This window comes from Pocillopora verrucosa, chromosome 1 (assembly GCF_036669915.1).
Source record: "Pocillopora verrucosa isolate sample1 chromosome 1, ASM3666991v2, whole genome shotgun sequence".
NCBI lineage: Eukaryota > Metazoa > Cnidaria > Anthozoa > Scleractinia > Pocilloporidae > Pocillopora > Pocillopora verrucosa.
This window is the reverse complement of record NC_089312.1, coordinates 31,054,296-31,066,859: the sequence shown is the minus strand read 5'-3', so window position 1 is coordinate 31,066,859 and position 12,564 is coordinate 31,054,296. Positions and strand designations below refer to the sequence as shown.

The 12,564-nt window shown below is 37.7% G+C and overlaps 1 protein-coding gene and 6 non-coding genes across 7 annotated transcripts; 2 read left to right on the top strand and 5 right to left on the bottom strand.

Moving 5' to 3' along the window:
- Positions 1-1,358: 1,358 nt before the first annotated feature.
- Trnag-ucc (transfer RNA glycine (anticodon UCC)) lies at positions 1,359-1,430 on the bottom strand. Its single transcript has one exon. It is a non-coding gene; the product is annotated as a tRNA-Gly (tRNA).
- An 830-nt stretch (positions 1,431-2,260) lies between these two features.
- Trnaq-cug (transfer RNA glutamine (anticodon CUG)) lies at positions 2,261-2,332 on the top strand. Its single transcript has one exon. It is a non-coding gene; the product is annotated as a tRNA-Gln (tRNA).
- Positions 2,333-3,451: 1,119 nt separating this feature from the next.
- Trnag-ucc (transfer RNA glycine (anticodon UCC)) lies at positions 3,452-3,523 on the bottom strand. The gene has a single exon. It is a non-coding gene; the product is annotated as a tRNA-Gly (tRNA).
- A 3,206-nt stretch (positions 3,524-6,729) lies between these two features.
- Trnag-ucc (transfer RNA glycine (anticodon UCC)) lies at positions 6,730-6,801 on the bottom strand. The gene has a single exon. It is a non-coding gene; the product is annotated as a tRNA-Gly (tRNA).
- Positions 6,802-7,319: 518 nt separating this feature from the next.
- Trnaq-cug (transfer RNA glutamine (anticodon CUG)) lies at positions 7,320-7,392 on the top strand. Its single transcript has one exon. It is a non-coding gene; the product is annotated as a tRNA-Gln (tRNA).
- A 1,117-nt stretch (positions 7,393-8,509) lies between these two features.
- Trnag-ucc (transfer RNA glycine (anticodon UCC)) lies at positions 8,510-8,581 on the bottom strand. Its single transcript has one exon. It is a non-coding gene; the product is annotated as a tRNA-Gly (tRNA).
- Positions 8,582-9,684: 1,103 nt separating this feature from the next.
- LOC131768427 (basic phospholipase A2 homolog 1) lies at positions 9,685-12,393 on the bottom strand. The gene is made up of 5 exons (XM_059084165.2): positions 12,256-12,393; positions 11,694-11,736; positions 10,956-11,100; positions 10,472-10,590; positions 9,685-9,993 (listed from the first exon to the last, which is right to left on the bottom strand). Exons 1-5 carry the CDS (start codon positions 12,319-12,321, stop codon positions 9,875-9,877), a joined length of 492 nt encoding a protein of 163 aa, XP_058940148.2. The 5' UTR covers positions 12,322-12,393; the 3' UTR covers positions 9,685-9,874.
- Between the last annotated feature and the right edge of the window lie 171 nt (positions 12,394-12,564).

The following is a 12,564-nucleotide window of genomic DNA, read 5'->3' as shown; positions in this document are numbered from 1 at the left end:
TACGACTATTTACAAAAGATAGAAAAATTAATCTAAACTAATAACAGGAAAAAGATAATTACGATAAAAAATTGGCACTGAATTTATCATAGAAATAATGAAATAATTTCTTGCGATATACTAGCTCGGTGTTAGAATCCCTTATGTTGAGAGGTAGTTCGTTCCATGGGCGATAAATCTGAGTAAAAAATGAATTCTTCAAAGTTTCTATTCGACTTAAAGGGGACATCGAGTGTTTAATAATCAAAATTTCTCAGGGGTTCGTTACAAGAGCGAAATGATACAAAGTCAAAAATATCTAAATCATGTATATTCTTAAGACATTTAAGGAGGCTCCATGTTTTGCTAAAGAATTTTTGTTTTCGCTTTTCAAGGTCACTAAAAGCCATAAAAAGGCGATGAGCAAGGTTCGGACTATTGTTTGCTGTTGTAAATATTATCAAAATGATTTTCGTTATTAAGCTAAGGCTCCACGGAAGGAGGCGCTCGCCAGCGATAATTTGGCTTTTCCTTTGATTTTCTTCAATTTGTTTGAGTGAAATCTCTCAAAATTTTCACAATTTTTAACATTTGTCCTGCCGATCATTTAAAGCCGAAAAAAAAAGAGGATATTGCAAAAGCAGTTTCCTCGCTTTGTGCAATTTTGTGTTTTCTTCCACTATCTCAAATTTGGTCTTTCGAATTTTTTTCTGTCAACAGGCACTAAGAAGGGCACAAATATGTTTAACAGTCCAGCAAATCTTAGGAAATTCCACCGAAGGAAACGCGATAAATCATGCTCGAAAGATCCCTATTTTCTTTATCGCAAAACATCACGTAATGGAAAAGAACTTGGTCAAGATCTATATCTCAACGTGCGTAAACTTTCGAATCTCTCGCCTTTTGACAATCTTCTTACGGTTTTTTCTTTCCGGTTGACCTCTTTATCAGGCGTAGAAGTCCTATGAATATTACGGGTGATGTTGCTGAAAAAACCCTAGATTCCATCACATAAAAACTGCATCTTGTTAAACTGTTTTAACACACCTTTTCAGATAACAATCGCGCGATCACATCGAGCTGCCATGTTTGATTTGCATGTTGGCATTTTTAAAGCTCCGTCATGTTCGCACCCAGATCTCGCGTGGTAAAAAACGTTCGAAATTCAGTGGTGTTGAATATCGACGAGGCATTGAAAGCGAATCAAAATGGAAAAATCAAAATGGAAAAATCAAAATATAACAACTCTTGGTCAGCCGGTATGATTCCTGAAATGATAGAACATCTCATTAAGGAAAATAACATAACAATGGCAAACCAACTGGTGTTAAATAAAAATTGTTCACAGATGTTTGTATTAAGGACAAAACTGTGATAACTGCGTCGGCCGGGAATCGAACCCGGGTCAACTGCTTGGAAGGCAGCTATGCTCACCACTATACCACCGACGCTTGAGTAATTCTCTATTGGACACCCTATTTGAAGAAACAACGGAAAATCGATACAGTGTTTTGGGCTAACAGTACAAGGACTTATCTTTAGTTTCAGAATAACTGAAAAAAAAAATGACACTTCTTTGTGTAAAGTTTGAGTTTTTTTGTGCCTCATAACATTCATGTCAACCAAAGACGCCTGTGCAGTTCCCTGGGCTCAAGAATTCCTAATCCAAGGTAACATTACGGGGAATAGTAAAGGACATGCTCTTCATGGACTTCACTTTATTCTGTTATTTTAGTTATGATATGAATACTTCTCTGCTATAGCCAAAGGGAAGTATTTACCTCCTTGACTGAGTAGTCCTCGCACCAAATTTTGTTAAGAGCCCCGTTTTGCCGTCACTAAAAAGAAACAAGGTGAGTCTGTTTATTGTGTGAATGCAAAATCAATCTAGAGACGGAGTATAAACCTCTCTCTCCTTCGATTAAATACGATTCGAGCGAAGCTGTACTTTTCCCTTGTACAATTTACGTCTTACTAGAATCTGATCTTCAGAATGAAATGTAGAATTTCAAAACAGAGGAAATGTCAGGAGTAAATGATCTGCACTTAAGCTGCAACGACCGACGAGCCAGAATAACAGCTACAGAACTTAAACCCTTGATCATTAAAAAACTTTGTTCAGTTCTGTGCCATATTAAGACAACATTTAGCTTGACTTGATATTTTTCTTATTCCGTTTCTGCTTCTTTTTTGAAGTTAAAGTCAGAATCGAAGTTAGGAAATTTTCATTGAATTCACCTTATAATTCTCTCTCTTAGCTCCAACTAATACTGTCTGATTAGGTCCCATGGTGTAATGGTTAGCACTCTGGACTCTGAATCCAGCGATCCGAGTTCAAGTCTCGGTGGGACCGTCCTTTTACATTTTAACCAGCAATTGCAACAACAGAGTTGAACAGAATGGAGTGGACGGTAAAACCTGGAAGCTGCATATGTTCTTATAAAAGGAATTCATATACAGTTGAACCCCGATCACTCGAACCCTCGGTAACTCGAATTCCCCACAAACTCCAAGCAAAAATGATGTCCCTTTGATTTGCCCCATACATTTACTATAATTTTAACCTCTATAGCTCGAAACCCCGTTAACTCGAAGCGATTTTTTACTTCCCTTTAGGTACTTTTCTTTGTAATTTTAGCCTCGATAATTCGAAGTAGATTTTCACTTTTTGGGGACCAATGAGCCATAACATCTTGCACCGAAGATTACATTTAATCTCATCAGTTTACTCGTAGTTTTCATGCTTTTGTTTTGTCGCTTTTATGCTAGAGATCTTAAAATAAAACATGTATAAACACAAAACCTCTTTAATCAAGTGTTTGTGGTCTTTTTGTTTAAAACCCCTATAACTCGAAACCCTGATAACTCGAAGTATTTCAATTTCCCTTGGCAATTCGAATTACCGTGGTTCAACTGCAGTAACAGGAGCCAGGAGTTTTCTTTTTGGTCCTATGAAATGAAACAAATTGGACAATTTTGAAAAACGCCACGGCTTCCAATGCAAGGTTACCGATTAAGGTTTCCAATCACTTGACGTAGTCTTTTTCATTTCCTAACGAAATTAAAACTCAGCTTCTCTGTCTCATTTTTCATTTCTTTGTTATTGATGCCACAATTGAATTCACACAGTAAGCAGATTCCATGTTGCCGTGCGCCTGTTCAGGAATAGATCAACGGAGATAACGACAAAATGTGATTGGAAGAAAAACTGGCACACAAAGGGTAGCCAAGTGTGTCAGAATATTCCACCATATTTTGACGTCTTCTGTGAACAAGTAGTGTATTGATCAGCAACGCGCTGAAATGGAATGTACTTATTTTAAGAGATGAAAAAACAAATTTTAAGGTGATGTCATCAAAACTTCTGTCCTTCATTAGATCATAAGGAACAACCAATAGAAATAATAAACCAGTAAAAATAGAATAGTTAGCCGTTCATGAAGCATTTTAAGAACAGTTGAATTAGCCTCATTGCGTCGGCCGGGAATCGAACCCGGGTCAACTGCTTGGAAGGCAGCTATGCTCACCACTATACCACCGACGCGGCTACAGGATGTAGCCAAATAAGAAACGTTTGTGATGTTGTCATCGTGAAGACGCAAATCCTGAGTTTGAAATATGAAATCGTCGTTGAGCGTAACGGTGAAAACGTTCGAAATTCTGTGGCGTTGAATATCGACGAGGCATTGACAACATATTTTCTTTAACTGTGAAGCCTCGTAGTACGGGCTGCCAACTGCTCTGAGTTTGGGGCATGGTTCTTACCAAGATTTCCTGTCATGTTTTTTCCCCAAAGGGGTTTTTTCTGGCAGGTTTTTTCTGGCCTCCGTATAACCGTAGTAATGTCCATTTAAGCGGTTACTCATTTCTGTTAATCCCGACTTGGTTAAGTTTGCATGTTAGTAATGTATACCTATTTTTGAATGTGTAAGGAGTTGACTGCATATCAGGATTGTATATAACCGTAGTAATGTCCTTGTAGGTGGTTGCCCATCTCTGTTAATCCCGACTTGGTGAAGTTTGCATGTTAGTAATGTATACCTATTTTTGAATATGTAAGGAGTTGACTGTGTATCAAGATTGTACATAACCGTAGTAATGTCCTTGTAGGCGGTTGCCCATCTCTGTTAATCCCGACTTGGTGAAGTTTGCATGTTAGTAATGTATACCTATTTTTGAATGTGTAAGGAATTGACTGTATATCAGGATTGTATATGGTATATCAGTTGCGAATGTATGTATGTACGCATGCCTCGGGCTATGTATGCCTCGGGTTGGTTCTCGGCAGGCTTCCCCAGATAAACTTATTTGGTGTACGCTACCGTCTTATTTGTTGTGTATTGGGGACTAAATTAACTGAGAAAAGAGGTACTTCTTTGTGTACTGATTTGAGCTTTTGTGCCTCGTAACATTCTTGTCAATCAAAGAGGATTGTGCAGTTCCATGGGCTCCAGATTGCTAATCCACGGTAACATTACGGTGAATAGTAAAGGAAATGCTCTTCATGAACTTCACTTTATTCTGATATTTGGTAATAATATGAGGAATAACATCCTCTGCCTGACCTTCGACTAAATACGAGTCGGGAGAAGCTGTACTTTTTCCTTGTACAATGTACGTCTTACTAGAATCTGATCTTAACATCCCTTTTACATACAAAATTAGAGTTAAGTCAGACTCAGTTTTGTGTTTTCCCTCGACTTTAATTGTCATTACAGGCTCTCATACAATTTTGTGTGTAATATATCAAGCTAAATCATAAGAAGTTTGTTCCTTTTTCTCTCTCTTTCTCCCGATTCTTAACTGTTGTTGCTGGTGTATTTTCAATTCTGTGCGTCAGCAGTGTTCGGATGGATAGTTATAACGCTCTTCATTCCATTGCGACTCGGCCGACCTTATCCTTTTACATCTTAATCAGCAATAACAGAGTTGAACAAAGTAGAGTGGACGGTAAAACCTGGCAGCTGCATATGTTCTTATAAAAGGATTTCGTGCAGTAAGAGAAGTCAGGAATTTTCTTTTTGTTCCAGTGAAATGAAACGAATTCGACGATTTTGAAAAACGTCAGCTTCTATAATGCCAGGGTATCGAATAAGGTTTCCAGTCATTCAACGCAGTCTTTTTCATTTCCTTAAGATATAAAAGCTTAGAGAAAACTACTTTGTTTCATTTTCTATTTCTTTATTTATTTGTTATTGATGCCACAATTGAATACACAAAGAAAGTAGACTCCATGTTACCGTGCGCCTGTTTAGTAACAGATTTAACTTGAACTTTAATACAAATTCCAAATTATTTCATTGATCGAGTCAATTCGATCAATTTGGGGACAATGTAAAACAGAATACAAGATTCTTTAAAATAAGCCGCCTTAAATATTTACTTAGTTAAAAAAGTCAGTGTCTACGACTATTTACAAAAGATAGAAAAATTAATCTAAACTAATAACAGGAATAAGATAATTACGATAAAAAATTGGCACTGAATTTATCATAGAAATAATGAAACAATTTCTCGCGATATACTAGCTCGGTGTTAGAATCCCTTATGTTGAGAGGTAGTTCGTTCCATGGGCGATAAATCTGAGTAAAAAATGAATTCTTCAAAGTTTCTATTCGACTTAAAGGGGACATCGAGTGTTTAATAATCAAAATTTCTCAGGGGTTCGTTACAAGAGCGAAATGATATAAAGTCAAAAATGTCTAAATCATGTATATTCTTAAGACATTTAAGGAGGCTCCATGTTTTGCTAAAGAATTTTTGTTTTCGCTTTTCAAGGTCACTAAAAGCCATAAAAAGGTGATGAGCAAGGTTCGGACTATTGTTTGCTGTTGTAAATATTATCAAGATGATTTTCGTTATTAAGCTAAGGCTCCACGAAAGGAGGCGCTCGCCAGCGATAATTTGGCTTTTCCTTTGATTTTCTTCAATTTGTTTGAGTGAAATCTCTCAAATTTTCACAATTTTTAAAATTTGTCCTGCCGATCATTTAAAGCCGAAAAAATAGGGGATTGCAAAGGCAGTATCCTCGCTATGTACGATTTTGTGTTTTCTTCCTCTATCTCAAATATGGTCTTACGAATTTTTTCTATCAACAGGCACTAAGAAGGGCACAAATATGTTTAACGGTCCAGCAAATCTTAGGAAATTCCATCGAAGGAAACGCGATAAATCATGCTCAAAAGATCCCTATTTTCTTTATCGCAAAACATCATGTAATGGAAAGAACTTAGTCAAGATCTATATCTCAACGTGCGTAAACTTTCGAATCTCTCGCCTTTTGGCAACCTTCTTACGGTGTTTTCTTTCCGGTTGACCTCTTTATCAGGCGTAGAAGTCCTATGAATTACGGGTGCTGTTGCTGAAAAAACCCTAGATTCCATCACATAAAAACTGCATCTTGTTAAACTGTTTTAACACACCTTTTCAGATAACAATCGCGCGATCATATCGGGCTGCCATGTTTGATTTGCATGTTGGCATTTTTAAAGCTCCGTCATGTTCGCACCCAGATCTCGCGTGGTAAAAAACGTTCGAAATTCAGTGGTGTTGAATATCGACGAGGCGTTGAAAGCGAATCAAAATGGAAAAATCAAAATGGAAAAATCAAAACATAACAACTCCTGGTCAGCCGGCATGATTCCTGAAATGATAGAACACCTCATTGAGGAAAATAACATAACAATGGCAAACCAAAGTTAAATAAAAATTGTTCACAGATGTTTGTATTAAGGACAAAACTGTGATAACTGCGTCGGCCGGGAACCGAACCCGGGTCAACTGCTTGGAAGGCAGCTATGCTCACCACTATACCACCGACGCTTGAGTAATTCTCTATTGGACACCCTATTTGAAGAAACAACGGAAAATCGATACAGTGTTTTGGGCTAAAAGTACAAGGACTTATCTTTAGTTTCAGAATAACTGAAAAAAAAAATGACACTTCTTTGTGTAAAGTTTGAGTTTTTTTGTGCCTCATAACATTCATGTCAACCAAAGACGCCTGTGCAGTTCCCTGGGCTCAAGAATTCCTAATCCAAGGTAACATTACGGGGAATAGTAAAGGACATGCTCTTCATGAACTTCACTGTAAATGATCTGCACTTAAGCTGCAACGACCGACGAGCCAGAATAACAGCTACAGAACTTAAACCCTTGATCATTAAAAAACTTTGTTCAGTTCTGTGCCATATTAAGACAACATTTAGCTTGACTTGATGTTTTTCTTATTCCGTTTCTGCTTCTTTTCTGAAGTTAAAGTCAGAATCGAAGTTAGAAAATTTTCATTTGCATTCATCTTATATTTCTCTCTCTTAGCTCCAACTAATACTGTCTGATTAGGTTCCCATGGTGTAATGGTTAGCACTCTGGACTCTGAATCCAGCGATCCGAGTTCAAGTCTCGGTGGGACCTGTCCTTTTACATTTTAACCAGCAATTGCAACAACAGAGTTGAACAGAATGGAGTGGACGGTAAAACCTGGAAGCTGCATATGTTCTTATAAAAGGAATTCATATACAGTTGAACCCCGATCACTCGAACCCTCGGTAACTCGAATTCCGCACAAACTCCAAGCAAAAATGATGTCCCTTTGATTTGCCCCATACATTTACTATAATTTTAACCTCTATAGCTCGAAACCCCGTTAACTCGAAGCGATTTTTTACTTCCCTTTAGGTACTTTTCTTTGTAATTTTAGCCTCGATAATTCGAAGTAGATTTTCACTTTTTGGGGACCAATGAGCCATAACATCTTGCACCGAAGATTACATTTAATCTCATCAGTTTACTCGTAGTTTTCATGCTTTTGTTTTGTCGCTTTTATGCTAGAGATCTTAAAACAAAACATGTATAAACACAAAACCTCTTTAATCAAGTGTTTGTGGTCTTTTTGTTTAAAACCCCTATAACTCGAAACCCTGATAACTCGAAGTATTTCAATTTCCCTTGGCAATTCGAGTTACCGAGGTTCAACTGCAGTAACAGGAGCCAGGAGTTTTCTTTTTGGTCCTATGAAATGAAACAAATTCGACAATTTTGAAAAACGCCAGCTTCTAATGCAAGGTTACCGATTAAGGTTTCCAATCACTTGACGTAGTCTTTTTCATTTCCTAACGAAATTAAAACTCAGCTTCTCTGTCTCATTTTTCATTTCTTTGTTATTGATGCCACAATTGAATTCACACAGTAAGCAGATTCCATGTTGCCGTGCGCCTGTTCAGGAATAGATCAACGGAGATAACGACAAAATGTGATTGGAAGAAAAACTGGCACACAAAGGGTAGCCAAGTGTGTCAGAATATTCCACCATATTTTGACGTCTTCTGTGAACAAGTAGTGTATTGATCAGCAACGCGCTGAAATGGAATGTACTTATTTAAGAGATGAAAAAACAAATTTTAAGGTGATGTCATCAAAACTTCTGTCCTTCATTAGATCATAAGGAACAACCAATAGAAATAATAAACCAGTAAAAATAGATTAGTTAGCCGTTCATGAAGCATTTTAAGAACAGTTGAATTAGCCTCATTGCGTCGGCCGGGAATCGAACCCGGGTCAACTGCTTGGAAGGCAGCTATGCTCACCATTATACCACCGACGCGGCTACAGGATGTAGCTAAATAAGAAACGTTTGTGATGTTGTCATCGTGAAGACGCAAATCCTGAGTTTGAAATATGAAATCGTCGTTGAGCGTAACGGTGAAAACGTTCGAAATTCTGTGGCGTTGAATATCGACGAGGCATTGACAACATATTTTCTTTAACTGTGAGGCCTCGTAGGACGGGCTGCCAACTGCTCTGAGTTTGGGGCATGGTTCTTACCAAGATTTCCTGTCATGTTTTTTCCCCAAAAGGGTTTTTTCTGGCAGGTTTTTTCTGGCCTCCGTATAACCGTAGTAATGTCCATGTAAGCGGTTACTCATTTCTGTTAATCCCGACTTGGTGAAGTTTGCATGTTAGTAATGTATACCTATTTTTGAATGTGTAAGGAGTTGACTGCATATCAGGATTGTATATAACCGTAGTAATGTCCTTGTAGGCGGTTGCCCATCTCTGTTAATCCCGACTTGGTGAAGTTTGCATGTTAGTAATGTATACCTATTTTTTAATATGTAAGGAGTTGACTGTGTATCAAGATTGTACATAACCGTAGTAATGTCCTTGTAGGCGGTTGCCCATATCTGTTAATCCCGACTTGGTGAAGTTTGCATGTTAGTAATGTATACCTATTTTTGAATGTGTAAGGAATTGACTGTATATCAGGATTGTATATGGTATATCAGTTGCGAATGTATGTATGTACGCATGCCTCGGGCTATGTATGCCTCGGGTTGGTTCTCGGCAGGCTTCCCCAGATAAACTTATTTGGTGTACGCTACCGTCTTATTTGTTGTGTATTGGGGACTAAATTAACTGAGAAAAAAGGTACTTCTTTGTGTACTGATTTGAGCTTTATGTGCCTCATAACATTCTTGTCAATCCAAGAGGATTGTGCAGTTCCATGGGCTCCAGATTGCTAATCCACGGTAACATTACGGTGAATAGTAAAGGAAATGCCTTTCATGAACTTCACTTTATTCTGATATTTGGTAATAATATGAGGAATAACATCCTCTGCCTGACCTTCGACTAAATACGAGTCGGGAGAAGCTGTACTTTTTCCTTGTACAATGTACGTCTTACTAGAATCTGATCTTAACATCCCTTTTACATACAAAATTAGAGTTAAGTCAGACTCAGTTTTGTGTTTTCCCTCGACTTTAATTGTCATTACAGGCTCTCATACAATTTTGTGTGTAATATGTCAAGCTAAATCATAAGAAGTTTGTTCCTTTTTCTCTCTCTTTCTCCCGATTCTTAACTGTTGTTACTGGTGTATTTTCAATTCTGTGCGTCAGCAGTGTTCGGATGGATAGTTATAATGCTCTTCATTCCATTCTGACTCGGCAAAACACCTGGCTGCTGCTCCGTCACATTCACAAATGGCTCGCTCACATGAACCCTCTTCATCAACTGCATGAGTTTCGTCAAATAAGAAGCATACGTGTTAGTAATAGCAATATTAGTTTTAATTGTTGTGTCTATTTAAATCTTCGAAAATATAAAAGATAATAAAATTACAAACATTCTGCTTTTTTTTCAAGTAAAGAGTACGTTGAGAAGAAGACTGATCATCGGGACATCTTTGTATAGTTTACAAATGCGTATCAGCGATATAGCATTCCTATAATTTCAAATTAGATAGGAAAATAGAAAACCAGTGTGCATTTTATTACACTGATTCTTTCAATTTGATTGCGCAAAATTACAAAGGTACAAAATATTGGTATTGCTTCAATTCCCATCTTTTAAACAAAATTCGCACAATTTTTGCCCAGTGACATCTATCAAGTGAACTGCTAACGGGTACCGCAATGAAATAAACGAAAGTTCCCAAGAGTTAGAAAGACTCATAAGTAAATAAAAAAGTGCTGAATTTATCTGGACTTACCACAACCAGTACAGGTGTCATCTCTACTGTATATTTTCCAATAAACAGACGAAGAGAACGTGCACAAGTCTGGATCTTTCATTATACGACCGTAACATTCATCATGAACTTGACAGCACCTGAAATTGGAGAATTTTATAACTACCGTCATTTACTACCTCTATCAGATTGTTGTGGTTCTTGAAACCAGAAATGGTGCTGATGGCTTTCTAAAGAAATTTTCCAAGATTTCCTACTTAAGGGGAACTCTACCTTATCACAAGCACTTTGCTATAATCAAATCCGTTTCCTTCCTAGAAGGGAAATAAAGGAACGCCCATCTATTTCGCTTTAGAACAAGAAAGCGGGGATGCTGCAGTGGCAAAAATTTATCTCAGAGCTGTGGCTCGGGATGAAGTCTCATGTGGGTAAGAAGGTGTCTTCTGCAGTACATAAACAAGTGATCCTTTACAGATGAACTGGTGTTTGATATGACTGCGCCTACCTATCAGTAGCATCTAATGGATTTCCTGTTCCTCCATAACCGCAATAACAGCCATAGTCGACGTAATACAAAGAACTTCGTGACGTGGTACACTTAATCATGTTGCGAAACTGCACAAGGTTCCTCTGCGTACGGGTAAAGTCTTCTGTAAATGACAAAATTCAATGTGCGAGGAAGAATCAGAGCTAAGTTGTTATAACTTAATTTTTTTAGGGAAGCGGGGAAATCAGGTGGCCATGGGAACACGCACTCAACCTCATAGGGCTACATTAGATATGAGAATATGGCAACCTCTTAACATATACAGAAAAAAAAAAACATCCATTCCCCCTTCCTACTTATCCGAATGGCCACAAACGTTCTTTTTGTTTCCCAAAAACCATCCACAGCTTGATCAATTTAAGAGGCCTTCCTCGGTTATTCAAGTCCCTAAATTAAACAGCTAAATGTCTCACTAAAGAGAAACTAAAAGTAAGACTTTTTCACATGTACACGTCAATCATTCGGATCGGAGTGTAATTACATGCGTTAGTTGGGTTTTAAAAATCTCAGCCCGTAATTCATCAACCCAAAGCCTTCTGGTTTAATTTCAGTTTGAAATTATAAGGGACAAAACTCGCTAATACGAGAGGATGGAATCTCGCACAAGAACTTAGCCTTTGCTAAAAGGGAGATTGTAGGGAGTGAAGAAGAAGCTTTAACATAGCTTGCACAAGCCATACATTATTTTTACCTCACCTGAACTAATTATTTTCTGCTCGAAGTCTTGTTGTGGTTCATCCTGTATTAACCCGAAAAATAAGACACGACCTAAAGACGTGGTCTCCACAAATCCACGCATATCTAGATAAATTAACTCCGACGATGGGCTGAGTTTTCCCTATAAAAGGAACTATATCTATAGAAAAGAGCTCTCTTTATTTTACAGAATGCACAAACCTTCACTTTCTTTAAAGAACCTTTGTTAAAGTTCGCGTCAAGTGAAAGATTTAGTGTTAACTTTGTAACGTACAGTTCTTTAAATCAGTCATATCGATGCATCCTTTTACTCTTATTTCTTTTGGGTGTTTCGTTTCTTCTTATGTTGCTCTATTCTTGCGAGCTCGCTTTGTAGCGGGGTTATAATCGGAGATAATTTTCGAAAATATACGAAATTACCTTTGCAATAACTTAGGGTCTGAATGAGGTCAACCGTTAGCCGTAAAACGGCCCAAAAATTCAGTCGTTAGGCGAAAAAATTGAAATCCGTAAGTCGTTACAACAGTGGACCGTAAAAACCACATCCCTTTTCACTACCTACCTTGCGAGATGGGAGAGAGAAAGTAGAAGATAAAACGACCATCGTTAGCAAGATTATACCCTGCATTGTGTTGGCTGTTCCCACCTTCTCCTTTTTGATACCAGAGTTTCTTCTAGTGAAATATGGCTAAGTTGAGCACCTCTGTTTATTTCTCTAATATCTTATTTGATTTAGTAATCTGTATCGCGTGTTTTAATCACCTGACACTGTCACAGCCTTAAGGGTTAACAAAATATATGGGGTGTGAAACGATCATCTGCTCCAGCTGATTCATTGACGTGATATTGAAATAACAAATAATGAAACTAT